This window comes from Pan paniscus, chromosome 12 (genome assembly GCF_029289425.2).
Source record: "Pan paniscus chromosome 12, NHGRI_mPanPan1-v2.0_pri, whole genome shotgun sequence".
Taxonomy (NCBI): Eukaryota; Metazoa; Chordata; class Mammalia; order Primates; family Hominidae; genus Pan; species Pan paniscus.
The window spans coordinates 97,289,345-97,316,616 of NC_073261.2; the positions used below are offsets into that span (position 1 = coordinate 97,289,345).

Genomic DNA, 27,272 nt, shown 5'->3' on the forward strand with positions numbered 1-27,272 from the left:
CAGGAACTGGAGCTGAGCAGGCCCCAAGGTTAGGATCCAGGCTTCCTCAACGAACCACTGTACTATGGGGATCACAAGGAAGACTTGCACAGTAAAAGCAGCGGCCACCCTCCCGCTCCCAGGAAAGCAGGGAAGACTGACAGCCAGTGGTTCCAGAAAGCCCAACCTGACCACACTGCTCAAAGGGACTCAAAGTGGTGATGGAAGCCCTGCAAGGTCATGGCTATTCTGATCTCCACCTTCAGTCAGGATCCATGTAAAATACCTTCACCTTAGCCACTGGGTGACCCATCTCAGTATCTAAGAAGAATACTGTCTTACCCCTTGAGAAGAGGAATTTGTGTGCACCTGAGCATACCTGGCAGGAGGACTGGGCAGGGAGCAGGGAGATAAAGACTACACCTGTCTCATAAGAGCCCTCATCAGCTGGCATCCTCCTCAGACCTTTCACATTTCTCAACACCACCCTATGAACAGACAATGCAGGTCTCTCCTCACTTCTATGGATGAGAAAACGGTGGCCCAGAGAGATTATGGGATTTGCCATGGCCACACAGGAAGTGGAAGAGCTGGGACTAGAACTCAGGCCCTGTGACTCTTGATTCAGTGCCCTCTCCAACTTACTGCTTATCCAGTGGTCCCCTCTGGGAAGCTGTAAACTGTCAAGATGAGGTTGTGTCCTTAAAGCCAACACTGCCAGGCATCCAGGCATCTCTGCCATGGTACAGGCATCAGATTCACTGGCTTTCCCACCACCACCTAGGAGGGCAGAGCCTTTGGCCCTCATGCCCTGAGATTCTCAGCAGCACTGCTGTCAGTGGGGGACACGTGGCATCACACTTTGGGAAGAGGCACAGCCCTGGTTCTCCCACTGGACCTTCCTGAGGCTTAAGGAGAGAAAGTTGTATGCATGCAAAGGAGAGGGACTTTGCAAAGGGAGTCTGGGAGCCCAGCACTTGGCAAGCTCAAGGACTTCAGGGGCAGGAGAGGGCAGGAGTGAGGAGTGATGTGTGTCTCTCTCTCCCCTCCCCCTTTCTCTTCCCCTCTCCCCCTTTCTCTCTCTTCCCCTCTCCCCCTTTCTCTCTCTCCCCCTCTTCCCCTTTCTCTCTCTCCCCTTCTCCCCCTTTCTCTCTCTCCCCTTCTCTCTCCCTCTCCCCCTCTCTCCCTATCTCAAAGACAAAGGCATCTCTCTCCTTTGATGATGAAAGATGATTCCAATATTATTACAAAGAACATAGTCCAGCAAGGAAAGGCAGATCATTCTCTCTCTCACCACCCCCACCCCAGAGTGCCGCCCTCCGAGAGTCAGAACAGAAGCCTGTCCCCAAGTTCTACCCTCTAACAGCAGGCACTACCTGAGGGACCCCCACAACAGGGAGGGGGCCTGTCCTTGGAAGAGCCACTTCTCAGGGCCAGAGTCCCACCCTCACCCAATCTGCTCTTTCAACCCTTGGCCCCGCTTTTCCTCTGTGTGGCTCTCGTTGCCAACCAGGCACACCCAGGCAGCACCCCAGTCATGGTCCTCCCCGCCTCCCATACACCCACCAGGCCCAGGTGAGCTGTCCTTCCTGGGATCCTTGGCTGATTTCAAATGTCCAATTGTGGCCCTCTAGAGCCACCAATGCAGATGTGTTTGTGGCAGCAGCTTCCCTGGGGCTTAGCTGGGCTTCCTGCATGGATTCTCGGGGCCACAAAATCCAACTTTGTAAGATGAGGATTCAGTGGACTGTGAGAAAGGAATGTGATTTCCAGCAGACAGATGGGACTAATATCAGTAAATCCTACACAGGATAAAGGAGGGTGAATCGGCCAAGGGACATGAGGGGTGGAGAAACATGTGCCATGAAGAGAAAGTGGGCGGAGGTGTGCCTCCAGATTCTGAAACTCGGACTTCAGAGGCCTGAATTCCACTTGATTCACTTGTTGGAATCACCCTGATACTCTTGATACTCCCAGGGGTTCCCTGATGACCTACTGTGTGCAGGAACCAGGCTTGAGGTGCAGAATCAGAGAAGGTCTCTGTCCTCACTTCCTGCCAGCTCTGTAGCTCAGTGGCTCCAAAGACCTTAGATCAGGATCAAAGGCTCTGGCCTCAGACAACATCTGTGCAAACATGAAATGACAGAACGGATGTGCAGACGCGGTAGACAGAGTGGATGCCCAGGTCAGCCGTGCCTGTCGGGGAAACGAAATGCATGGGTACAGATGAAAAAATCACTTGGTCCCAGGGTGCACTGGCTGGCAATGCTCCGTGAGTCTAGATTCAGCATCGGGTTTGCCAATGTCCACAGCTCCTCCCACCCCACCCCACCCATGCACACAACCCCTCCCAGACACACACCACACACGCACGACACATGCTACACACAAAAAACACCACATGCATATATACAACACACATCACACGCACCACAGATATGCACAACACACAAAAAACACACACCACACACACTACAGACATTAAAAAAAAACATCTATGCAACATGCAACACACACACAAAACACACCACACATGTACACAACACATACACTATACACACATACACACCACACACACGCTCCCCACAGACATACCACTTACACTACACATACACATACTTCACACACACATACACAACACACACCACACACATGCCCCCCAGAGACACCACACAGACATATACCACATACACTCGCACACACCACACACACATCACACATGCCACACACACACCACATACCACGCACACACCACACATGCCCCCCCACAGACACACCATAAAGACATATACCACATACACTCACAATCACACATGCCACGCACACACCACACACACATATACAACACACACCATACATACTGCACATATACACACCACACACATATATGCCACATACACCCCACACACACACACCCCACACACACACCCCCACACATACACACCACAAACACCTCACACATCCTACACAAACCACACACATACACAAAACACAAACACATATACACACCACACACATACACACCATACACCCCACATACATATACACAACACATACACAAAACACACACACCATACGCACATATACACAATACACACGCACACCACAGACACGTACACACCAGACACCCCCCCATAACCCATGCTTGCTGGCTGACTGTCTGCCCTGTGCACACTGATTAGTGGAGCAGTTAATCTGCTCTGAGCAGCCAAGGACAGGGGACCATAACAGCCTAGCCCGTGAGTTAATGCCCAGAGAGATTTAGTCCCCACAGCGCTCCAGGCTCCTGGGGCTTCCGAAACATCTATGGCCCTGGCATCCTGAGTGATGGATGCTAAGACACAAAGAGACTGGTAGGAAGAGAATCTTCCTCAAGGCCCTAGCACAGCTAGGACCAGGGCCTCCTCTGGTAGGGACAGAGAGCATGCTCCTGAAGAGCAAAAAGATAATTCGCTCTTCCATCCTGCAAACCCACCATGGAGAGCACCTGCAGCAAGGCCCACAACCACGGCCATGAGAAGAACAGCTGGGTCCGAGGAGGTGCTGCACTCCAGCGGCAGATGGGGATAAAATCCTGATTCCAACTCTTTGCCGCAGGAGGGATGATGCAGGCATGGGTGCTGCTTGATGGGAATGATCAGAGTCTCTGCTGCCCGCCTGTGTGCAGAGGTACCCCCTCTGCCCCTAACGAGGCCTGTGGATAAGCCAAACAAACACAAGGAGCCATTTTCTGAGTCCCCCTGGTCTCCCATGTGGAAACCCCTCAATACCTCGGGTCCCCTGATGAGGCACTGCCCGAGGCTGCTGGCGTGGGTGCTCCTGACAACCCAGGGAGACCGACAGTCCCACGCCACTGTCACAGATGAAACTGGCTCTGAGAGGCTGAGCAGCCAGCCCCAGACTACATGGCCTGGAAGAGGGCAGCAGGGTGGAGCCCGGGTCAGCTCGATGGGCCACTGAAGTGTGGTGTTTGCCGTTTGTGGGTGCTGTATTCCGCATTTGGTGTGCATTGGGCACTGTAGTCACATACGCTCCAACACCCTTCAGGCACTCACTCTCTCTTCCATTTTAACTCCTTGGATCCCAAGGAAGAGGGAGGATGCCTCTCCCAACCCAGATCCTTAAAGCCCATCTCCGGGCAGCTTTGGCTCCACGCTTATTAGCTGTGTGACCTGGGGTGAGTCACTTAGCCTCTCTGAGTCCTCAGCCTTCTCATCTTTAATATGGAGATCACCTTCTCTTCCCTACCTACCACGCAGCAGATCATGTGTGTGCTCTGGGGCATGTAAGGCACCGGTAGGGGAACTATCCACTCTCAGTTGTCTCCCCAAGAACTGAAGCACAGCCTAGAGAAGCAAGACTCTGTCTACCTCCTCCAGACCCAGGCCACTGCTCCAAGGAGTCCTGGGGAGGCCCTGATCTATGGCAGAGAAAACCTCCAGCAGGCTAAACCTGCACCCAGACCCCACCCAGTTCCACCGCTGCCGCCTGGCTGGATGACTTCCCTGTGGGCACCTCAGGACTAAAGAGCCCAGTCCTCAGCCCACCCTTCAAAAGAAGAGCAAAATAGGAGAGCTACAAGCATGAATTTCCTGCAGGGAGTTTGCCCAGGTGCTCAAGAGTCACTAGCTTAAACAAACACCTTTCTTGGGGCGGCCCTAAAGGGGATGGATTTGACCCCCTACCTGCGTGCGCTTTCTTGGGGAGGTATGTGAATCATACTCCTCCAGGTAAATCCTGGCCTGCGGCTATAATCAACCAATCAATCAGCCACCCAACACTCACTGAACCCCCAGTGTGTGTCCAGCATTGTGCTGGGTGCTGTGGAAGGGTGAGATCCCTGTCTCTGGAACTTCAACACCGTTGACTTGGGGAAATGGTGAAATCAACATGGAACAACACAGTGACTCGGACACTGCATGAGGCTGAGCTGCCGCACACGTCAGGGATTTAGGAATTAAAATAGAGGCCAAGATGGGATGTCGCCTTCTGAAAAGGCTTCATTGTGCTCAGCAAGGCTGTCCAGGAAGCCGAGATGAGAGGTCCCCAGAGGGGTAGGGAGGTGACATCTCCTTTTGAATGAAAGAGACCTCATGCAGAAAAGCTTGAGATAGCTCATAATTGCCCAGCATTTCCCAAAAGCTTTTCTTTTTCAATCAGTTTTAGCGCTGGATCTGCTTGAAGAAAATTAGTTTTAAGAAATATTTTAAGACATTTAAATCAAGGATTTTTAAAACTCCCCTATTCCCCTGTGGTTTCCTCACAAACTTGTTTATAAATTGGGGGTAGTCAAATGCTTATGAAGATGGGGGTGAGAGAATGTGCACAATAAATTACAAGGGAAAGAACACCTGCTCCAACCTAGCTTCCCGGAGTCTGGGTGTCCCGAGCCTTCGCTGCACGCTGGCATCATATTACCTGGGAAGACTTCAAATGTACAAATACTATGCCCACCCAGAGAGGTCTGGGTTGGGGCCCAGGCATCCAAATTCTTTCAAATGCCTCCACGTGATTTCTAATGTGCAGCCAGGGCCGAGGCCCCTGGTGTAGCTGCATGTTCACGGTCTGCCTCCTTGTGAGCACTGGAAGCCAGCATTTTAGATTTCCCTCCTCTCACTGACAAGCTCCTCGTCAGTGGCCCGCTTCTGTCTCCCCACAGAGCCAGCCCACCTCCCTGGCCATGCTGGACCTTCTGCACGTGGCTCGGGACATTGCCTGTGGCTGTCAGTATTTGGAGGAAAACCACTTCATCCACCGGTGAGTCAAAGTGACTGTGCTCTTCCTGTCGTCCTGTCGCTGATCTGTGTGCTTCCCCGCAGATCTCAAGGGCTCACATTTCCCCCTTCAGAGCAGAATACTAGGTCTCCCTCCAGAGCCTTTTGGATGTAGGATGATTCAGCTTTGTTTTATTGTTTTTTTTTTGTGAGAGACAGGGTCTCACTTTGTTGCCCAGGCTGGTCTCGAATTTCTGGGCTCAAGTAATCCTCCCACCTTGGCCTCCTGAAATGCTAGGATTTCAGGCATGAGCAATGGCTCCTGGCCCCTTCAGCTTTGTCTTTGAGATGGTAACTTATTCTATCAGGGATTCACTTGCCCCTTACATAAAACAAGTGTCATAAAATATCCTCGCCAGGGCTGGAGACCTGTAAGTTATTCTTAACCTCCTGTGAGGACCCCTGCCTGTATCTTGAATGTTCAAGTCCTATATCACTTTAAGGCTTCCCCCTGCCATAGAAAACTGGGCTCCTTATGGGGAAGTTAAGGAATTGCATTTTTGACAATGGGTGGCTTATAGGCAAGGATGCTGTTTTAGTCGTCTTTGTATACCTGGCATGGACACAATGTTTGTTGGATACATTAATTTTTTCTAAAATACTCTGAAATGAAGCATAAAGATGATTTTCATTGCTTCTATACTTAGTTTCTTCTATTACAATCATTCTTGTGTTTAAAAGCTGTATAGACTGGGACATCATGCTATGAACATCATATATCATGCATGCCTTTCCTTGTGAAAGCTGATGACTTTCTCAGCTGACAGCTTGAAATCAGAAAAGTAAAACAGATCATCAGGCTCTTTGCAAAGCTCTTCCTTAATGATTTGCCTCTAATGTAGTAAATAATAACCTGGTGAACTCACAATAATTTATTAACACGTCTTCAAAGAGTTTAAGGCATGTTCATAATAATTAAAATATGTAAGTACAAAATAGGAAATGAGAGATGTTGTAAGAGCTTAGAAATAGAAAAGTATCATGCCTGTAATCCCAGCACTTTGGGAGGCCGAGGCGGGAGAATCACGTGAGGTTGGGAGTTCGAGACCAGCTTGACCAACATGGAGCAACACCATCTCTACTAAAAATACAAAATTAGCCAGGCGTGGTGGGGGACGCCTATAATCCCAGCTACTCGGGAGGCTGAGGCAGGAGAATCACTTGAACCCAGGAGGTGGAGGTTGCAGTGAGCTGAGATCGTGCCATTGCACTCCAGCCTGGGCAACAAGAGCAAAACTGCATCTCAAAGAAAAAAAAAGAAAAAGAAATAGAAAATCATGCAAATATATAACAAGTTATGCTTTCTCCCTAATAAAAATGGGGAAATGAGAGGTCAGGAAGTACACTTGCCTAAGTTCCAAAGTCACTCCTAACATGAGGCAATCAACTCTCAGAAGAGCTTATCCTCTTCCTGTCACTTCATCCTTTTAGCCTTCAGTTCTCCCTCCAGCTTCTAACCCTTTCCAACTTGCAGGTCATACTGCTTCATAGAAATAATGGAAGCCAAAAAGGAGCTGGGCCTAGCTTTACCATCTGCTCCTTCTAAGAGTCTATCAATCAGTTCTGTTCTTTTTTTTAAGGTAGTTTTTCAGCCCTTTCCCCGCTCCCCAGTCCTGTTCTTGTCCTTTGCATTGTACCCAGAACTTTCCATAAATCTCAGCTCTGGGCTTTGCCATTCCATTGCTCAGTCGAGACAAAGCTGTGCTCCTTTTGAAGTCGTCCTTGGTTAGAGTCATCTTTCCATCTTTGTCCATGTGCTTTAAGTCTAGACTCCTATGAGAGCAACCTGTGTCACCTGGTGGCCAGATGTCTTCCTTCACTTAGCATTGGGATCTTTTCTACTTGTTTTTTGTTTTTTATCTCTGCCCACGTTGGTCACCATAGCATACAGATTCTCTGGCTGAGGGATCATTTCCATTTGTCCTCTGACCTTTTGACATCTCCTTTCCTACAGCCACAAGACATTTTGATGATACCCAATGCTCTGTTGCTATGATGTTAACAGGATTACATTCCCTCAAGACGCCTGTCACTTCCATATCTGGAAATAGTTACTGAAGGTTAGAATTAGATCCGAGAGTAATCATTTATTGCTCTTTTCTCCTTTTTAAGAAATTAAATTGTCAAACACCAAATCAAGAAGGTATCAGATGATCTGTTTTAAGCAAAAGAAAACTTCTGGCAGAAACTGTCTGTCTCAATCAAATCTTTTCTTCTGGGGCAATTTGGTCACTTGTATGGAAAAAACGTCTTTTACATGCTCTAACTAGCTAAGAGGTCTGTGGTACATACCCACAACAGAGTTGCCTCGAATTCTCTCTCTCCCTCCACCCTTTATCTGCTCTTAAGATTCATGGACTTCCACACATGTATACGTTTACGCTTTTGGAATTCAGAGTGGAACTTCCTCACCAGATCCACATGCTTCCATTTTTTTAAAAAAATTGGATCTTTTTCCTTTGGACATGGTTTATTGCCATTTCATAAATGACGTGTCACTCTCCCAACTCTTGGTGTATTCTATGTATTGCATTTACCTTCTTGCCATTAAATTCACGATCACTTTTTAAAACAACCATTCCATACACATCAGTGTAAAGACTTTTCTGGAGCCATAAATATTGTTCCTGGTCTACTTTGCTATATTTCTCTTGAGAATTAACGGCTATACAGCCAACTATTTTTCTTTCTTTTTGATGTCATATGTGTTATGCTTTTATGGTTTTATGGGGGCATTTTATACACCACCTCAAAATTCAACTTAAACCTTCTGGATCAGGTCAGCAGCATTAACAACATGAATCTCCTACCTGAACCCATTATTCTTGTACCCTCAGTCATGATCCCCAATCAAGATCCTTTTTTTTAAATAGTATCCTAGTAGCCAGTTGATTCTCTAAGTCCTTTCTCAACCTAGGATCAGAACCATCATGAAACCAGTTGAACATGAAAACAGCAGCTGTGCTCCCTAAGTACATCTTGTTTTTTTCTGCACAGGACCTTAATATTATTAGAGACCCATCCCAGACTTCTTCTGGCTGTATCCTTCATTCCTACATGCATGACCAGAATGGTAAGCAGAGAGTAGAAGCTGATGAGTCTTGGACAGCGGTTGACCATGCCTCAGAGGCAGGCTACAGGAAAGCAGGTCATCTATAGTCAACAGCAGAGATAACAACTTTATCACCTGAAAGAAGCGATTCTTCAGCCATGTAGCTTAGCAAGGGCTTTAGATAAAATCATGGGCAAAAGAACCGTAATGGCTTATTTTAAAAATAAATAAATAAATAATAATAACAATAACTTTGGGAGGCCGAGGCAGGTGGATCACCTGAGGTCAGGAGTTCAAGACCAGCCTGGCCAACTTGGTGAAACCCTGTCTCTACTAAAAATACAAAAAATTAGCCAGGTGTGGTGCTGCATGCCTGTAACCCCAGCTACTTGGGAGGCTGAAATAGGAGAATTGCTTGAACCCGGGAGGCAGAGGTTGCAGTGAGCCAAGATCGCACCACTGCACTCCAGCCTGGGTAACAGAGCAAGACTCTGTCTCAAAACAAAACAAAAAACTAGAAATATTTGTGAATATCTTAATCTACTTGAATTTGATTTCAGGGAAGTCATGCTGTTCTAAAACACTTTTTCAAACAACTGGCAGAAACCAACCCGTGGTTTGTACCAAATCTGCCTAAGGCCAGATAGCATTCTTTATGGCCCTATGTTATCTACTTTTAGCTTACTTTTTAAAAAATAAAATGAGGACAGTAATAGCACCTTGTGTCTTACAAGGTTGTTGTGAGAGTTAGTTAGATATGAAGCACTTACAACAACACTTAGCACATAGTAAAAGGCTAATAAATCCTAGTTCCTAGTATGATGCATTTCATTATGATTGCCCCATTAAACATTTTTAATCATTTCCCCTAATCCTTTTCCATTTCTCTCTTAGTTGTGAGGCCTAGAATTGTTAAGGCTGTTTCTCTCACACTGAAGTATACTATACTAAAGGAAATATAGGGAAGGGAAGGAACTATTTAAACTTCAGCTTGGAGATAAAATCTTAGTGATGGCCGTTGTACACTCATCTTCCTAGGGATAAAATTAGGAAATGCATTTCCTTTCTTCCCAGAGACATTGCTGCCAGAAACTGCCTCTTGACCTGTCCAGGCCCTGGAAGAGTGGCCAAGATTGGAGACTTCGGGATGGCCCGAGACATCTACAGGTGAGTAAAGACTGCCTCACCCCTCGGGGCCTGTCTCTTCCACCTCAGCCCCTCAAGAATGGGGTGTGGCTGCTTGTCCCTTACATCATCTCCTGGTACCCTGTCAACTTTCTACCTAAAATTTCACTAAGTTCCTTTTCAGGCTATGGGAAACCTTAATTAGTGACCATGCCCGAAGGCCTAAATCTAGGATCACACTTCCTGCAGTAATTGACACCAAGCTCTTTTTTTTTTTTTTTTTTTTGAGACGGAGTTTCGCTCTTGTTGCCCAGGCTGGAGTGCCATGGCACGAACTCGGCTCACCACAACCTCTGCCGCCCAGGTTCAAGCGATTTTCCTGCCTCAGCTTCTCGAGTAGCTGGGATTACAGGCATGCACCACCATGCCTGGCTAATTTTTTGTATTTTTAGTAGAGACGAGGTTTCTCCATGTTGGTCAGGCTGGCCTCAAACTCCCAACCTCAGGTGATCTGCCCACCTCAGCTTCCCAAAGTGCTGGGATTACAGGTGTGAGCCTCCATGCCCAGCCAATGCCAAGTTCTTAATTAGGTTGTCCATCGGTTCCAACTGTAATCTGGCCATGCTCTGAGACATGGGATAACTTGGATACTTGATGTGGAAAGACCTTCAAAGTGAGCTTTATTGAACTTCCTCAACTCCTCTTCTCAGTACTCAGGAATTCTAAGTGGCTATGGCTTCTATCACCGCAGGCACCTGCATCCCAGATCGGGCAGGATGCAGGGCCTGGCTCATTGCTCAGCTTTAGCCACCCCAGGAGATGTGGAGTATAGTGCAGAACCCATCAGTACTTAGCACAGCCTTATTTTTTTTTCACTGTCACATTTTCAAGGCTACATTTAAAAAAATTTTTTTTTCAGTTTTAAAAGCTAATACTACTTTAATTGTACTTTTTCTCACTCTTCTCTTCCTAGCCTCTAGTTCCTTTTTTTCCCTGATTATTTACAACACTGACTTGCTATGTGAGCTCAGCAAGTCCCTCCTTGCACAGGATGACCCCTTCCCTAACTCACAGGGGTAGAGAGAGGAGCAATCGTTATACGGAGCTTTAACTCTTTGGGGAATAAGTGAGACTGATCCAGACACCACCCCTGAAGCCCTCCATCAAACATGGTAACAGTCCCCACAGGGGTGAGCATGCTGAGGCCATCACGTTACCACGGGGCAGCAGCATGTGGAAGATGTAGTAAAGACGTCTCTGGAGTGTCTACCACTGCTATCCGTCGCACTCCTCTCCTCTGCTCCACTTCGCCTTCTAACACTACCCACAAGCTCAGCGTTCCTTCCTCTCCTTCCTCAGAATACCCTGGGACTGCCTCTCATTTCAAATACAAATGCTGCAGCATGACTCCTCGAGCCCTCTGTTATCTGACTTTTCCTTCCCAGGCTCAGCTCTGACAGCTCCCAGCTCCAGGCTTCAACCACCCTAAGTTACCTACAGTCCTTCATTCCCCACCTACTCTGCACTTTGTACAATGGCACGGGTCAGGAATGGTCTTCTGGGAGAGCGTTTTTCTACTCAGCTCCATCAGTGCCCTTCTGTGAAGCTCTCCCTGTCCCTGACCCCTGCCTCAAGTAGAATGAATCAATTCTTCATTTGTGTCACTGAGCCTTGCACATACCTGCATTACTGTATGTGTTTTCTATATTGCAATGCATATATATCCATTTCTTCCACTAAACAATATCCTTGGGAGAGAGAGACTGACCTATTTATGTCCTCAGCACATGGCAGAGTACCTGATACATACTAAATATTCAGTACTTATTTATTGAGGTAATTAATTAATGTCAACAGCTGGCAGGAAGCTGCCTCCTGTAACACACTCACACAGGAGAACACCAGGCTAGACATGCAATTGGCCTAACAGGCAGATGAGTTAATTTATTGGTTTTTATCAGTGAGTTGCATTAATGACATTACTGATGAAAACTAATAAATTAATTCATCTACCTTGTAAGCCAACTCCATGCCTAGCCCTGTGTTCTTTTGTCTGGGTGTGTCATGGGAGGCAGCGTCCACACAGCTGTCTAGATTACTGGTTGATTGCCTATACTGAACTAAATGCTGTGTGAGTGTCAGAGGATCCAAAATGATTAAGACACAAGCCCTGCTCTCAGTTCTCCCATTTTGGATCTTGCATTACTGCAGATCATCAGAAACACACTATACTTATAAGGTTGGAGTGATGTTATTCATTGTGAGCTATAATAAACAAAACCCAACAGAGAAAGCTAAACATCTGCTAGCAGGTATCTTAGTCATTGCATAGATCATTCCTCTCATGCCTCTCGTGGTTTGTTTTGTCTTCTATTAAATGACACCAAAGTTCTTAACTAAATGATCTGTGTGCCCCTGCTCTCCTCCTGAACCGCCAAGGACTCTTGGTTAATTTCAGACCTGTAATGGATAGACTATATTGTTGCCACTTTCTCAACTTTCCCAGCAGGGCAGATACTTAATGCCATCTCCAGATCCTAGTTTGGTTTTCCTCTCCTTCCCCACAGGGCGAGCTACTATAGAAAGGGAGGCTGTGCCATGCTGCCAGTTAAGTGGATGCCCCCAGAGGCCTTCATGGAAGGAATATTCACTTCTAAAACAGACACATGGTAAGTCTGCTATCATCCTCCAGGTATCCCTGCAGCCATAAGGTGGTGCTCCTGGGCCAAAGGATTCTATACTCTAAGCCGCGAGCCCGTGTGTTAGTAGGGAGGGAAAAGAGAAGAATCAATACACCCGACAACAGTGGTTCTCAAATGTGAGCATGTATCAGAATTCATAAAGACTTGTTAAAATTCAGATTATTGGACCCTACCCTGGGAATTTATGATTCAGAAGATCTGGGATCTAGCTGAGAATTTGCATTTCTAACAAGTCCCAGAGTGATGCTGCCATTGCTGGCTGGAGGACCACACATTAACAGCCACATGTAATTTTAAATGGCAGATTGAACACATGCCCCTCACAAAGTACACATACACACACACACACACCAATAAAGGGAGTCTTTTAGTTTCATTAAACCCTGCAAAAACAACAATGACAAAATTTTGGAAACTGGGAAGTCATGAACAAGTGGTACCTTACTGAGAAGATTAGAAAATGGATCTCTAAACCAAGTCCAGATCCAGAAACAGGGCTGGTTCCCTCTGCCTGAGAGCCCCAGAAAGGTCCAGAAATTGAAAGTAGGGGTGTAGGCCAGGCACGGTTGCTCATGCCTGTAATCCCAATACTTTGGGAGGCTGAAGCTGGAGGACTGCTCGAGCCCAGGAGTTCAAGACCAGCCTGGGTAGCATAGCAAGGCCCCATCTCTACCATAAATTTAAAAATTAGCCAGGTGTGGTGGTGCACGCATGTGGTCCCAGCTACTCTGGAAGCTTGGATGGGAGGTTCACTAGAGCCCAGGAAGTCAAGGCTGCAGTGAGCTATGATCATGCCACTCCACTCCAGCCTGGGCAAGCAAGAGGGGGGAGAGAGAGGGAGGGAGGGAAAGAGAGAGAGAAAGAGAGAAAGGGAGGGGGAGGGGAGAGGAGGTAGAAGGGAGGGGCAGAGAAGAGAGGAGAGAGAAGAAAGGGAGGAAGAAAAGAAGGGGAGGTATAGCAAACAGGAAAATTCATGAAAGGTCTGTTTAAGGAATAAGTAAATCCTGTGGCTGAGCCCCTCACCCCTGAAGCTTGCTGGCTGTCCCTTATCTACCATCAGCACAAGACTTGGGCTCTCTCTCTGAAGAGACTGAACTGAAGTCTCCCTGGTCCTGGCCCCCACTGGCCCCCTCAGCACCAAGAATACCGGCAACTGGGCAGATCATCAGAGAATTTCTCTTTGGAGGACCGATGAAGAGAAAATTACAGATACAGTACTGCCAAGTGGGGCACAGGTGTAGTGGGCTGAGTAATGGCCGCCCGAGGGTATCAGGTCCTAATCCCAGAGGCCCAGAATTGTTGCCTTATAAGGAAAATGGGTCTTTGCAGATGTGATGAAGTTGAGGATACTAGAGTGGGGCAGCTGTCCTGGATCATCTAGGTGGGCCCTAAATGCCATCGCAAGTATCCTTATAAGAGAGAAGGACCAGGAGATTTCACACACACAAAAGAAGAGGCAGTGTGAGCACAGAGGCTGAGACTGGAGATGCGGCCCCAAGTCAAGGAGATCCCGCAGCCACCAGAAGCCAGAAGAAGGAGGGAACAGATTATCCCCTAGAGCCTCCAGAAGGGACACAGCCCTGCTGATGCCTTGATTTCAGTCCTGTGATACCAGTTTCAGATGTCCGGCCTTCAGAACTGTCAGAGAATGAACTTATGTTGTTTTAAGCCACCAAGCATGTGGTTGTTTGGTTGGTTGGTTGGTTTTGTTTTTTACAACAGTCACAGAAAATTACAGCTAGTGAAACAAGCAAGCAAGCTACCCACCAGCCAATGTATTACACAGAACTTTCTACTGGCTTCTTAATATCCCAGTCTTAAAATATGAACAGACAGCCAAGAATCAACAAACATTTGAGAAAATATTCTAATCTGAAGAAAACACACATATAAAAAGGAACTTGAAGAAACATGTAGAAAGTTTAGGAAAACTTTTTTAAAAACTATAATATCCTCCAAAAGATCAGAAAAAACTATTGCAACCATAAATGGAGGACAAAAGGTTATTTTAAACAATACTCTTAGGAGGATAAGGAAATCCAAGTGTGATAAGAGAAATCCAAGTGTGATAAGAGGTGGCCTCAAGGAGATAGGCATGGCTACCCTGAAGCCTGTGTGGGCTGCGTGTTCTCACTTTCTTCCAAAGAGTACAGGGCTGGGTCAGAGGGGAAAAGAGAAACTTCACAGTGGAGAGACCTGACAAATAACAACCTCAGCCAGGTGCTCAAGGTCAACCTCAATAGTGATAAGTCTAGGGGCCAAGCACAGTAGCTCATGCCTGTAATCCCAGCTCTTTGGGAGGCCAAGGTGGGCGGATCACCTCAGGTCAGAAGTTCGAGACTAGCCTTGCCAACATGGTGAAACACATCTCTACTAAAAACACAAAATTTAGCTGGGCATGGTGGTAGGCCCCTGTAAACCCAGCTACTCAGGAGGCTGAGGCAGGAGAAATGCTTGAACCTGGGAGGTGGAGGTTGTAGTGAGCTGAGATTGTGCAACTGCACTCCAGCCTGGGTGACAAGAGTGAAACTCCATCTCAGATAATAATAGTAATAACAACAGGGCTGGGTCATGTTGCCAGTATGTTCCCCTGATGTGATGAAAATGGTACTTTATCTCTGTGGTCTTCTTCCTCCCCACATCCCGTAACCACAGTCTAATCATGAGAAAAACAGACAAATCCCAATTGAGGAATATTCTACAAAATCCCTGACCAGATTCTCAAACCTGTCAAGGTCATAAAAAACAAGGAAAGTCGGAGGTGTTGTCATAGTCAAGAGAAGCCCAAAGAAACAGGACAATTAAATGTAATGCGATATCCTAGTAGGACTCTGGAATAGAAAACAGAGATTCAGTGAAAACTAAGGAAATCTGAATTAAGTATGGGCTTTAGTCAATAATGCCTTAACTGTGGTTAATTGTAACACGTGTATCGCACTAGTGTGATGCTAACAGTAGCAGGGATCAAGTGTGAGGTATAGGAGAACTCCCTGTATTCATAGTTTCTTCCAAGTTTGAACTGTTCTAAGAAAAAAATCTTATTATTTAAAAATTTGATGACAGAAATGTAATGAAAAGGATGGAGTGTGAAGCTAAATAAACCTTCCAGAAAATAAACCTAAAAAGAGATGGGAAATATAGGAAAATATAATAATTTTTTATTTAAAAAATTACGGGGTGTAGACCAAAAGGTCCAATTTAGCTGACAAAATAGGAATCCCAGAGAGAAGGAACAGAGGAAATGAAGAGAATAAAGACAGCAGAGCAATCATTCAAGATTTCCTAGCACAGGACATAAATTTCCAGAATGAAAGAATTCACCAAGTGCCAATCACCATGGATAAAAAGGGCATATCCTCGGCCGGGCGCAGTGGCTCACACCTGAAATCTCAGCACTTTGGGAGACCGAGGCAGGTGGATCATGAGGTCAGGAGTTCGAGACCAGCCTGGCCAAGATGGTGAAACCTGTCTCTACTAAAAATACAAAAATTAGCTGGGCGTGGTGGCGGGTGCCTGTAATCCCAGCTACTTGGGAGGATGAGGCCAGAGAATTGCTTGAACCTGGGAGGCGGAGGTTGCAGTGAGTTGAGATTACTGTAGCCTGGGCGACAGAGCAAGACTCTGTCTCACAAAAAAAAAAAAAAAAAAAAAAAGGCACATCCTCAGGCCAATGGTGATAAAGATCCTGCAAACTTCCACAAAGAAAAATTTAAAAATTAATAGTAAAAAATAATAGAGATAAAAGATAAGGAATCCAAATGGCATCAAATTGCTTAACAGCACCACAGGAAACATAAGAAGACAATGCAAGAATGAAAAACCTCCACATTTTGAAAGCCTGGAGCTGAGATCATGTCATAAGATGGTGCGGCCACGAATAGTCAGAGCTGCCTTTCTGACCGGCATTAGATAATGAGAGCAAGAGCCTTTGTTGTTTTTACACCAGTGAGATTTGGTTTTAACCTAACCCAGTGGATCTCTAAGTGTGGTCCATCAGCACCACCTGGGAACTGCGAATCCTCGGCTCCCACCTCAGGCCTAATACAACAGAAACTCTAGGGGTGGGACTCTGCAATCTGTGTTTTATCAGATGATTCTGATATGCAGGGAAGTTAGAGCACCAGCAACCCAGGGGATCCAGAGACAGAGAATAACTTAAGCAATTAAGTAATTGTCCTGAACACACACACATCCTGTGACCTAACGCTCCTATTTTTAAGTAAATACATTAGACAGAAGATGACACAAATAGACTTGGGCGCTGGATGTTCACTTGCAACATTGTTTACAATAGAGAAAAAGCAAAACAAAAACAAAAATAAAAACAAAACCCAACCCAACTACCCCTCAACTAGGAGATGGAAAAATTAACTGTGGTTTACTTATATCATGGAAAACTATTCCACAGTATAAAAGAAGACAACCTACATATATCAACATAGATAAATCTCAAAAACAGTGTTCAGTGGGGAAAAAGCAAATTACAAAAAGGAGTAGGATATCATTTATGTATAACTTTACAATATAAAAAATGTCTATAACACAGAGTATTGTTTGCGCTTTCACGCATTGTTTAAAAATGTGAAACATACAATTGTAGGATACAGTCTAACTTCAGGGGAGCAGAGAGAGGGAGGTGGGGTCTTTCTGTCTCTAAGTCTTCATAAAGAAAGGGAGAGCTGACAAGAATAAGACAAAAGATTAACATCTAGATACATAGATAACTCTGTTCCTTTTTAAAGTTTTGACTGTTTCACAATTGGAATGCTTAAACAAATTATATAGCTGCAAGGATTAGGAAGTGCTCTAAGACAATAAGGCAGAAAGAGGAGGAGCTGGGGTTTTTTTGGCAAAGGTGGGCGGGGGGAAGCTCCTTACCGGAGGTAACTTCAATACCTGAAAGAAAGGGCAGGCCTTGGAAAGATCTGAGAGAAAGGCTTTCCAGACTGCAGGAAAAGCCAGTGTGAACAGCCAGAGGCAGGAAGGAGCCTAGCTTGCTTGCTGAAGAATGAAATCAAGTCCTGATGGTCGGAGCTAAGGGAGCCCAGGGCCAATAGGGGTGGAAGGGATGGGTCAGAACACAGATGGCCTTGGAACTCAGATGGGGGATGTGGATTTTATTCTAAACACCATGGGATGCCGGTTGAAGGGTTGTAAGCAGGAGTGTGATATGATCTTTGCTTTATTAAAAAAATCTCTCTGCCACTGAATTTATACTAGAGGTGGGTAAGTGAAGAAAGAAACCAGTTAAGAAAATCCTGCACATTGCTAGCTGAGAGAAACAGGAGAGCGGTGTGGCTTGGTGGTGGCAGTGGAGGTAGCGCAAAGTAGTCAGATTCAAGATTTTTTTTTTTTTTTAGACTGTCATTCTGTCGCCCAGGCTGGAGTACAGTGGCGCCATCTCAGCTCACTGCAACCTCCGCCTCCTAGGTTGAAACAATCCTCTCACTTCAGCCTCCCAAGTAGCTGGGATTACAGACGCGTGCTACCACACCCAGCTAATTTTTGTATTTTTAGTAGAGACGGGATTTCACCACGTTGGCCAGGCTGGTCTCGAACTCCTGACCTCAAGTGATCCGCCCACCTCAGACCCCAAAATGCTGAGATTACAGGTATGAGCCACAGCGCCCGGCCTCAAGATCTATCTTGAATGTAGAGTTAACAGGACTGCTGACTGTTGGATGGGAAGTGGAGGGGTGTGGGATAACGGAGTCAAGGATGACTTCTGGGTTTTGGGCTTGAACAAATGCATAACCAGAGGTGCTGCTGAGTTGGGAAAGAATGAAAGAGGAGATGGTGTGGGTTCAGAAGGAGCTCCGTTTGGGCATGTTAAATTAGGCCAGTGAAGCTAATGAGTGGGCATCTGATAGATGAAACTAAAGATCAGAGAACTGTATGAGATCTTGGTGTATGAGATCTTGGAATCCACTGGATGGACATTTAAAGATATTAATTTTTGGCTCCCATTTTTCCTAAGAGCATACCCTCTATCACACCTGGAGACCATCTTCCACAATTTTTTTTTCTTTAATCATAACCTCCTTTCAGGTTATGATTAAGGAGAAAAATGTAGCTTTTAAAGGCTGATACAGAGCAGCTTAATATTTTAAAATCTTTTCTCAGATTATCTTCATTGATTCAAATGTTTAACAGTTTAATCAGCAATAATGTTTGCTATTATTTCTATCATTCCAGGCAGAGCAAGTTTAATACCAAAAGAAACTGAAGTTTAAAAAAAAAAAAAAAAAATATATATATATATATATATATATATATATATATATATATATATTTGATTTTAAATGCTCTGGTGCAAAGCTTTGGGCTTTTGTCGCTCCTGTTTAGGGCAGGCTTATAGGTGATAAAAGAACCATCTGGCATACAAAATATAGATTTGCCTCATCTGTAGGGTTTCTAGATAAAATACAAAATGGTCAGTGAAATTGAATTTCAGATGCACAGCAAATAGTTTTTTAGTATAAATATTGGAGCATACATATACTAAAAAAACTATGTGTTGCTTATCTGGAACTCAAATTTAACTAGGTATCTGGTATTGTTATTTGCAAATATGAAAATCCTACTTATTCAAAATTATCAAAGTTCTATGACCAATACTACTTCTTGCTCCCTTGAACTCTAAGAAAATAAATATCCATGTGCAGTTCTATTAGTGCTCTCAAAGGATGCTATAACCTATATCTATCTAAAAAAACAGAAAACATATAGCTGTAATTCTTTAGGCCTTACTGCCAGTTTCTTGTTCATTTGATTTTGCCTAGTTAGTTTTCCCTTGAAGGGAATTAAGATCACCAAACAGAAAGGAATAATATATGTGCCAGGCAATTTGTAAGTAGCAAAATCAAGAGATCTAACAATGTATTCCAGTCTGTCTCGGATTAGTTGTATAATAACCTGTGCTTCAACCTTCTCACCTGAAAAATAGGGAAAATATCTTTGCCCAATCCTTCTCACAAGAGTCTTTGAAATTTCACACAGATGATGACAATAAAAGCACCCCATGTTTCTTAGAAGATGAAGGAACTATTGTTCTCTACAATTTTTGTGGTAATATTTGCTAACCTCAGAAAACTACAATCACACTAAAAGATAGTCTTTGTCAAAAAGCTGATCATTAGGTAGTGGTTTAAAGTTTTAATCAAAATATCAAAGGTGATTCTTTTAGAACACGAAGAATTCATCTCATAAAGCTTTTTTAAAAAATGAGAAATCAAATATTTTTTAAAGTGAAATAGAGAAAAATGCCTTATCAGATTTAAGGCAAATACACAAAAAGTAAAATAGAATGGTATCAATGCAAGAAGCAGACAAATAGATGAAGTGAAAATATAGCCAGAAACAGACCTGTTTTTAATCGTGAGTCAATGGGTAAGGAGGAAATTATCTTATGCATAGTGTTGGAAGAGTAGTTATTTGAAAAGCTAATCAATTTAGGTCCTTACCTTACACTAGACACCAAATTAAATTCCAACTAGATTTAAGAAGAGAGCAAAAACAAACACAACTAGAAGAAGATAGCAAATATTTATCTAATCTTTGGCGAAGGGAAGATTGTATAGCTATAAAATAAAGGAAATCATGACATTAAAAAAATAGGTTTGACTATCTAAAAATAAAAATTTTTCTTTGGTATGCTAAAAAGTAGCATTAGAAAGCAACTAAGGCCAGGTGCGGTGTTTCACATCTGTAATCCCAGCACTTTGGGAGGCCGAGGTGGGTGGATCACCTGAGATCAGGAGTTCAAGACCAGCCTGGCCAACATGACGAAACCCTGTCTCTACTAAAAATACAAAAATTAGCCAGGCGTTGTGGTGGGCGCCTGTAATCCCAGCTACTTGGGAGGCTGAGGCAGGCGAATCACTTGAACCTGGAAGGTGGAGGTTGCAGTGAGCCAAGATGGCGCCACTGCACTCCAGCCTGAGTAACAGAGTGAGACTACATAAAAAAAAGAAAGAAAGAAAACAACTAATAAAAGTATTTGAATTTTTTATAAAAAGTTAACATCTCTGACATATAAAGAGTGCCTACAAATCAAAAAGAAAATTGATTGATAGATACCAATTTGTCCCAGCAGATAAAAATGGGCAATTCATAGGAAAAAAAAGTGAAATGAATTAATAAACACTTGGGAAAACATCCAACCACGTGAATTATCAAGTCAATAAACATAATTTAAAATATTCTACCATTTTTTCCCTTAAAATCAGCAAAAGTTGTCATTATTATTAAGAATACTCAATGCTGGTGAGTGTGTCTACCATGCTTTTACATGGTGCTGGTAGATGAATAGAGTAACACATTTGGAAACCAAATAGTATGCACCAAGAATTTGTCAATATTCATAGTCTTTTAATCTAGTTATTTTACTAGAATTAGCCTACATTTTAATTCAGTAATTACCCTGATTTACTAGATTATCCTATCTGGATTCAAGATCTATCTTGAAAGTTACAGGACTGCTGACTGTTGGATGGGAAGTGGAGGGGTGTGGGAGAATGGAATCAAGGATGACTCCTAGGTTTTGGGCTTGAACAAATGTATAACCAGAGGTGCTGCTGAGTTGGAAAAGAATAAAGGAGGAGATGATGTGTGTACAGAAAGAGTTCCATTTGGGCATGTTAAATTTGAGTTGCCTATTAAAATAGGCCAGTGAAGTTGATGAGTGGGCATCTGATAGATGAAACTGAAGCTCAGAGAACTGTAAGAGACTATGAAATCAGCTGGCTGGACATCCTAATCTAGTAATTCAGAGACTTTATCTTAAGGAAATCTTCCTTTTAAAAAATGCACAAAGATGTTCATCATAGTATTTTAAATATTTTGAAAACTGAAAACAATGTGGAAATGATAAGGCAAACCAACTACTCAATGGAATGTTTTACAGCCATTAACCATTCCAAATGTTATTTATGAAATGGACTGGCATGGAAAATGTTTATGCTATAATGAAATGTGCAGAAAAGTCAAGGTTCAAAATTGCATATTGAATATAACTGCAAATAAGTGAAAAAATATCTCAGCACAGAAACGACTTAAAAATCAACAGGGGTTGTCTTTTAAGGGAACATCATGTGTAGTATTTTCTTATTTTTAAAATTTTTCTACATTTTAAGAGTTCTATGTTATGGAAAAGGGTATAATGGGGAAAAAAAGGTTGAAATTGTATGTCTGTGTGCCTGTGTGTGTGTGTGAATGTGGGCGGGTGTGTCTATATCCATCTTCATGTCCTCTGTCCCATGCCCAGGTCCTTTGGAGTGCTGCTATGGGAAATCTTTTCTCTCGGATATATGCCATACCCCAGCAAAAGCAACCAGGAAGTTCTGGAGTTTGTCACCAGTGGAGGCCGGATGGACCCACCCAAGAACTGCCCTGGGCCTGTGTATGACTCTTTTAGGAACACTTCTACTAGTTACTAAGCAGTTTTTCTTTTCAAAAAATATCCAGAGCCACATATGCTTCTTTAAGATGAAGGGGCAGATGGCTGCCCTCCCTTTAATATGCCCCAAGATGCGAATGTGACTGCGACTTCAGTGAGATGGATGCGTCTCCCAGGCCCTCAAAAGCAAGGATGCCATCCCAGAAAAAGTATCCATTGTCTGGCTACAGGCTGTGGACTCACCAGGCCTACATTCCCCAAGCTCCTGCTGGGAATGTGTGTCCCAGGCCCAGTCCCTGCTGCCCTACACCGTATGTCTGTGTCTACTTTAAAGATTTCCATTCCCTGCAATGTCTGCTGCCCTGCCTGGCACCCCTCACTTCCTTCCCACAAGCAACGTGGATGGGAAATATAATTGGAATATTCTGTCCCCAAAGTGGCTTTAATTCAGGAATGGAGTGACAGCAGCCGTGGTTAACATAAACATCAGGATGTCTGTGTTAGATACCTTTACACCTGCGCACTCTTCCTTGACCAATCAGCAGGGGGCAGCATAGGCCAAGTACACGGGGCCTAGACGAGTTCGCACCCTCAACGTATTCGTTGCAACCCTGGGGCTGGAAGAAAATACATTTTTCATCATTGTGCTTCTCCTTATTTTAATTAATGTGCTTCTTCTTTTAGATACCGGATAATGACTCAGTGCTGGCAACATCAGCCTGAAGACAGGCCCAACTTTGCCATCATTTTGGAGAGGATTGAATACTGCACCCAGGTAAAACATTTTCTCCCTTTGGTCAACATTTACTCTATATGAAAAAGTCTTAAAGATGGCAAATACCGAAATATGAAATAGGTCAAGCCAGTCAGAGTACAAGATTTATGATCACAATAGTGAAAATTAATTTTCTCTAAAATGAAATGACTGGTGTCTCCATTTGCCCATTTTGTAAAATAAATATTAGTAACTTCACCAGCACACAGCACAGTGCCAGACGCACAGTAAAAACTGGGGAATCAATCCAGTCCACAAGAATTTACCAAGTCCCTACTGGGGACCTAATGTTTTAGTAGCCAAAATTGAAGCTTCACAGACGTATGGAACACATCTGCTCTCAAATAGTTTAGAGCCTGGCTGGAGAAATAACAACATGTGAAATAATTAACTGCATATAAAATTGATAGATTATATGTCCAACTATATATGTCAGGAGGATTAAGGGAATGAAATTTCAAAGTAATCTGGAGAAATTTTAACATCATCAATAATACTTGCTATCATTCATACTGCACAAATCACTTTTTGCGTATTTCGTTTTATCCTAAGTGAGGAATGTAAAATATCCCTACCTTATAGATGAGGAGTTAAGGCCTGAAGAGTCTGTCCAAGTCAAACATTTTTCTAGCAATCCTGTGGGTTCCTCTACAGATCCCTCTCCCATTCCTTCAATAACGACTCGAAATTTTTGCTTCTCTCCCTCATTTTCAGCCGACAGCTATGCTTCCTCCCTCACCAAGAGGGTGGAGATCATCATAAGAGAATGCCCTCTTTTCCTCCCTGTCTCTGATACAAACTTCTCTGCCTCTGCCGCCATTTCTCACCACCTGCCTTCCCGTCTCTCCTCCCCTTCAAGGCCAGCCTTGCTGCCAGTATCACCAATCGCCTGCTCAGGGCTTTGTTCTGTCCGATGCTCTCCTCTTCCCTGTATTCACTTTCTTTCCCTCTCTCTTGGTTCTCGTTCTGCCAGGATATCTAATTCTGAGAATATTTTACAAGAGTCAATAAACCACTATTTATTTAATTTAATTTTGGGAGCAGTCTCGCTCTGTTGCCCGGGCTGGAGCACAGTGGCGCCATCTTGGCTCACCGCAGCCTCCACCTCCCGGGTTCAAGCGATTCTCCTCCCTCAGCCTCCTGAGTGACCAGGATTACAGGCATGTGTCACCATATCCAGCTAATTTTTTTTGTAATTTTAGTAGAGATGGTGTTTCACCATGTTGGCAGGCTGATCTCGAACTCCTGACCTCAAGTGATCCACCTGCCTCGGCCTCCCAAAGTGCTGCCACACCTGGCCTACCTACTATTTCTTTAAATCCCCTCCTCTTCATTGTGACTAAAGACAGACACATTTTTCAAACTGTAGTCATTTTCCAGCCTCACTACTCCATCCTCTTATTCCTTTCAGCTCAGGTGAGTGAACTGGCATTTTTATCTATAGACTTCCTATATCACGTTATTGAAGGTTCTTTCAGAGAACTCTGTTTAATGACATTAGGTTATTTTGTTGTAATCTGAATGGAATACACCCACTTAAACATATATACCTTCTTAGGAGTATTTTTCTCAATAGTCTATAATATCCCTCTTAAAAGGCAGTTTTACACAAGCATATTTAAAATGATTGATTCACTATAGAAATTACTAAAACACAGAGGGAACTAAAGAATGTTTTAATGAGTCAGAGGTAGTTATTTTTTAAACTCGATGAACACTCGTGTTTTTCTGTTACTCAGGTAATGAGGGTCTTTTCTCAATTTGCATAAAATATTAATTTCTCCAAATTTAATTTTTCTTCCACAAATTTTCCCTAAACTTCTGGCAGCTGCTTCTGTTGTTCTATGTTACAATCTATTACTGTGAAAATGATCTAGTACACAGTTGTTTTTGTAAATGGTTTTCCTCACAGCACTTCAGCATTTCCTGGATTGTGCAAAGGGTCCCTCACATCCAGACTAGTTAAAGAATGCCTGTAATCCCAGCACTCTGGGAGGCCGAGGCAGGTGCCTCACCTGAGGTCAGGAGTTCGACACCAGCCTGGCCAACATGTTGAATGAAACCTTGTCTCTACTAAAAATACAAAAATTAGCCGGGGGCGGGGCGGGGCGGGCGGTGCATGCCTGTAATCCCAGCTACTCAGGAGGCTGAGGCAGGAGAATGGCTTGAACCCACTAGGCAGAGGTTGCAGTGAGCCAAGATTGAGCCATGGCACCCCAGCCTGGGCGACTGAGCAAGACTGTCTCTAAAAAACAAACAAACACAAAAACATGCACTGTGGTACCTGCACATGTGATGATGTGGCACAGGAAAACTTACAATCAAGTGTAAAGTACCCAAATGGAAATGGAAAGCAGCTGGGAAGAGATCAAAAAATAAACCCTGTAGGCCAACATGGCATGTGTCTCCTCTCCTCCTCCCCCCAGCCCCCCACCATCACTCTTGAAGTCAAACACATAGGCTTTTATTTTTATTTTTTCCAGTTGGAACGATTTTAGTGGAACTAGACTGGAATAATACAAATAATAATCTTAATTTTTTTTTTAAATCCACTAATCTTTAAAAATCGGCCAAAGGTCTCCTCCTCTGCAAAGCTTTTCCTGCTCCACTCTGTCCCAGGCACCCATACACACTTCCATTATAGCACTTATCCTCTAAGGTCTTTGAGGATAAGGATGACATCCCATTCATTTTGTATGCCCCAGTGCCTATAAGTTACTATATTCTCAATAAATACTGGTTTCCTCATCTGTAGAATATGTTTAGATAACATCATCTCTAAGGTATCTTCTAGATCCAACATTTTTTGTCTCTGATTCAAAGTTTTAATAATATCCCCTACGGCAGGACCCGGATGTAATCAACACCGCTTTGCCGATAGAATATGGTCCACTTGTGGAAGAGGAAGAGAAAGTGCCTGTGAGGCCCAAGGACCCTGAGGGGGTTCCTCCTCTCCTGGTCTCTCAACAGGCGAAACGGGAGGAGGAGCGCAGCCCAGCTGCCCCACCACCTCTGCCTACCACCTCCTCTGGCAAGGCTGCAAAGAAACCCACAGCTGCAGAGGTCTCTGTTCGAGTCCCTAGAGGGCCGGCCGTGGAAGGGGGACACGTGAATATGGCATTCTCTCAGTCCAACCCCCCTTCGGAGTTGCACAAGGTCCACGGATCCAGAAACAAGCCCACCAGCTTGTGGAACCCAACGTACGGCTCCTGGTTTACAGAGAAACCCACCAAAAAGAATAATCCTATAGCAAAGAAGGAGCCACACGAGAGGGGTAACCTGGGGCTGGAGGGAAGCTGTACTGTCCCACCTAACGTTGCAACTGGGAGACTTCCGGGGGCCTCACTGCTCCTAGAGCCCTCTTCGCTGACTGCCAATATGAAGGAGGTACCTCTGTTCAGGCTACGTCACTTCCCTTGTGGGAATGTCAATTACGGCTACCAGCAACAGGGCTTGCCCTTAGAAGCCGCTACTGCCCCTGGAGCTGGTCATTACGAGGATACCATTCTGAAAAGCAAGAATAGCATGAACCAGCCTGGGCCCTGAGCTCGGTCGCACACTCACTTCTCTTCCTTGACTTCTCTTCCTTGGGATCCCTAAGACCGTGGAGGAGAGAGAGGCAATGGCTCCTTCACAAACCAGAGACCAAATGTCACGTTTTGTTTTGTGCCAACCTATTTTGAAGTACCACCAAAAAAGCTGTATTTTGAAAATGCTTTAGAAAGGTTTTGAGCATGGGTTCATCCTATTCTTTCGAAAGAAGAAAATATCATAAAAATGAGTGATAAATACAAGGCCCAGATGTGGTTGCATAAGGTTTTTAAGCATGTTTGTTGTATACTTCCTTATGCTTCTTTTAAATTGTGTGTGCTCTGCTTCAATGTAGTCAGAATTAGCTGCTTCTATGTTTCATAGTCGGGGTCATAGATGTTTCCTTGCCTTGTTGATGTGGACACGAGCCATTTGAGGGGAGAGGGAACGGAAATAAAGGAGTTATTTGTAATGACTCAGCATGGGGAAAGACATTCTTTACTTGAAAAAGAAAAAATCATAGACAACTGAAATGTCACTTTAGGTGACGGTTAGATGCTTTTAATTGTGCTGATTCATCACCAATTGTAAAAAATGTCGTGAGTAGTTCCAGTAGTATAGCAGAAGTGTGTATATACTCATCTCAATGAAATGCATACATTCCAAGTGCTTTGAGTAGGATAAAGCACCAATACAGATCCAGAGATTCAAACATCCTATTAAATATACCTCATGCCTTAAGAAAATCCTCCTACTAGAAGTGAAAAACTGAGTGTGAGGTTTCCTACTGGATTTAAAACTCAAGATTTAAACTACTTATTTTAAAAATTTCCACTAATTAAATTTTGATCATTTAAAAGCAAAAATGTTAAGCAGCAGTGATACATGGAAGCACAGAAACATATCCATTTGTGGGCATAAGCGTCAATACATTTTA

General features: G+C 44.1%; 1 protein-coding gene across 1 annotated transcript in view; it reads left to right on the forward strand.

The window, feature by feature from the left end:
* ALK (ALK receptor tyrosine kinase) overlaps window positions 1–26,812 on the forward strand; it is a 732,337-nt gene extending 705,525 nt beyond the window's left edge. The window contains exons 24-29 of the mRNA XM_003827145.4: window positions 5,639–5,736; window positions 9,880–9,972; window positions 12,498–12,599; window positions 21,898–22,032; window positions 22,714–22,804; window positions 25,652–26,812. Of these exons, the coding sequence (XP_003827193.2) occupies window positions 5,639–5,736; window positions 9,880–9,972; window positions 12,498–12,599; window positions 21,898–22,032; window positions 22,714–22,804; window positions 25,652–26,350 (1,218 nt within the window). The 3' untranslated portion in view covers window positions 26,351–26,812. The remainder of the gene's footprint in view (window positions 1–5,638; window positions 5,737–9,879; window positions 9,973–12,497; window positions 12,600–21,897; window positions 22,033–22,713; window positions 22,805–25,651) is intronic.
* Window positions 26,813–27,272: the final 460 nt, after the last annotated feature.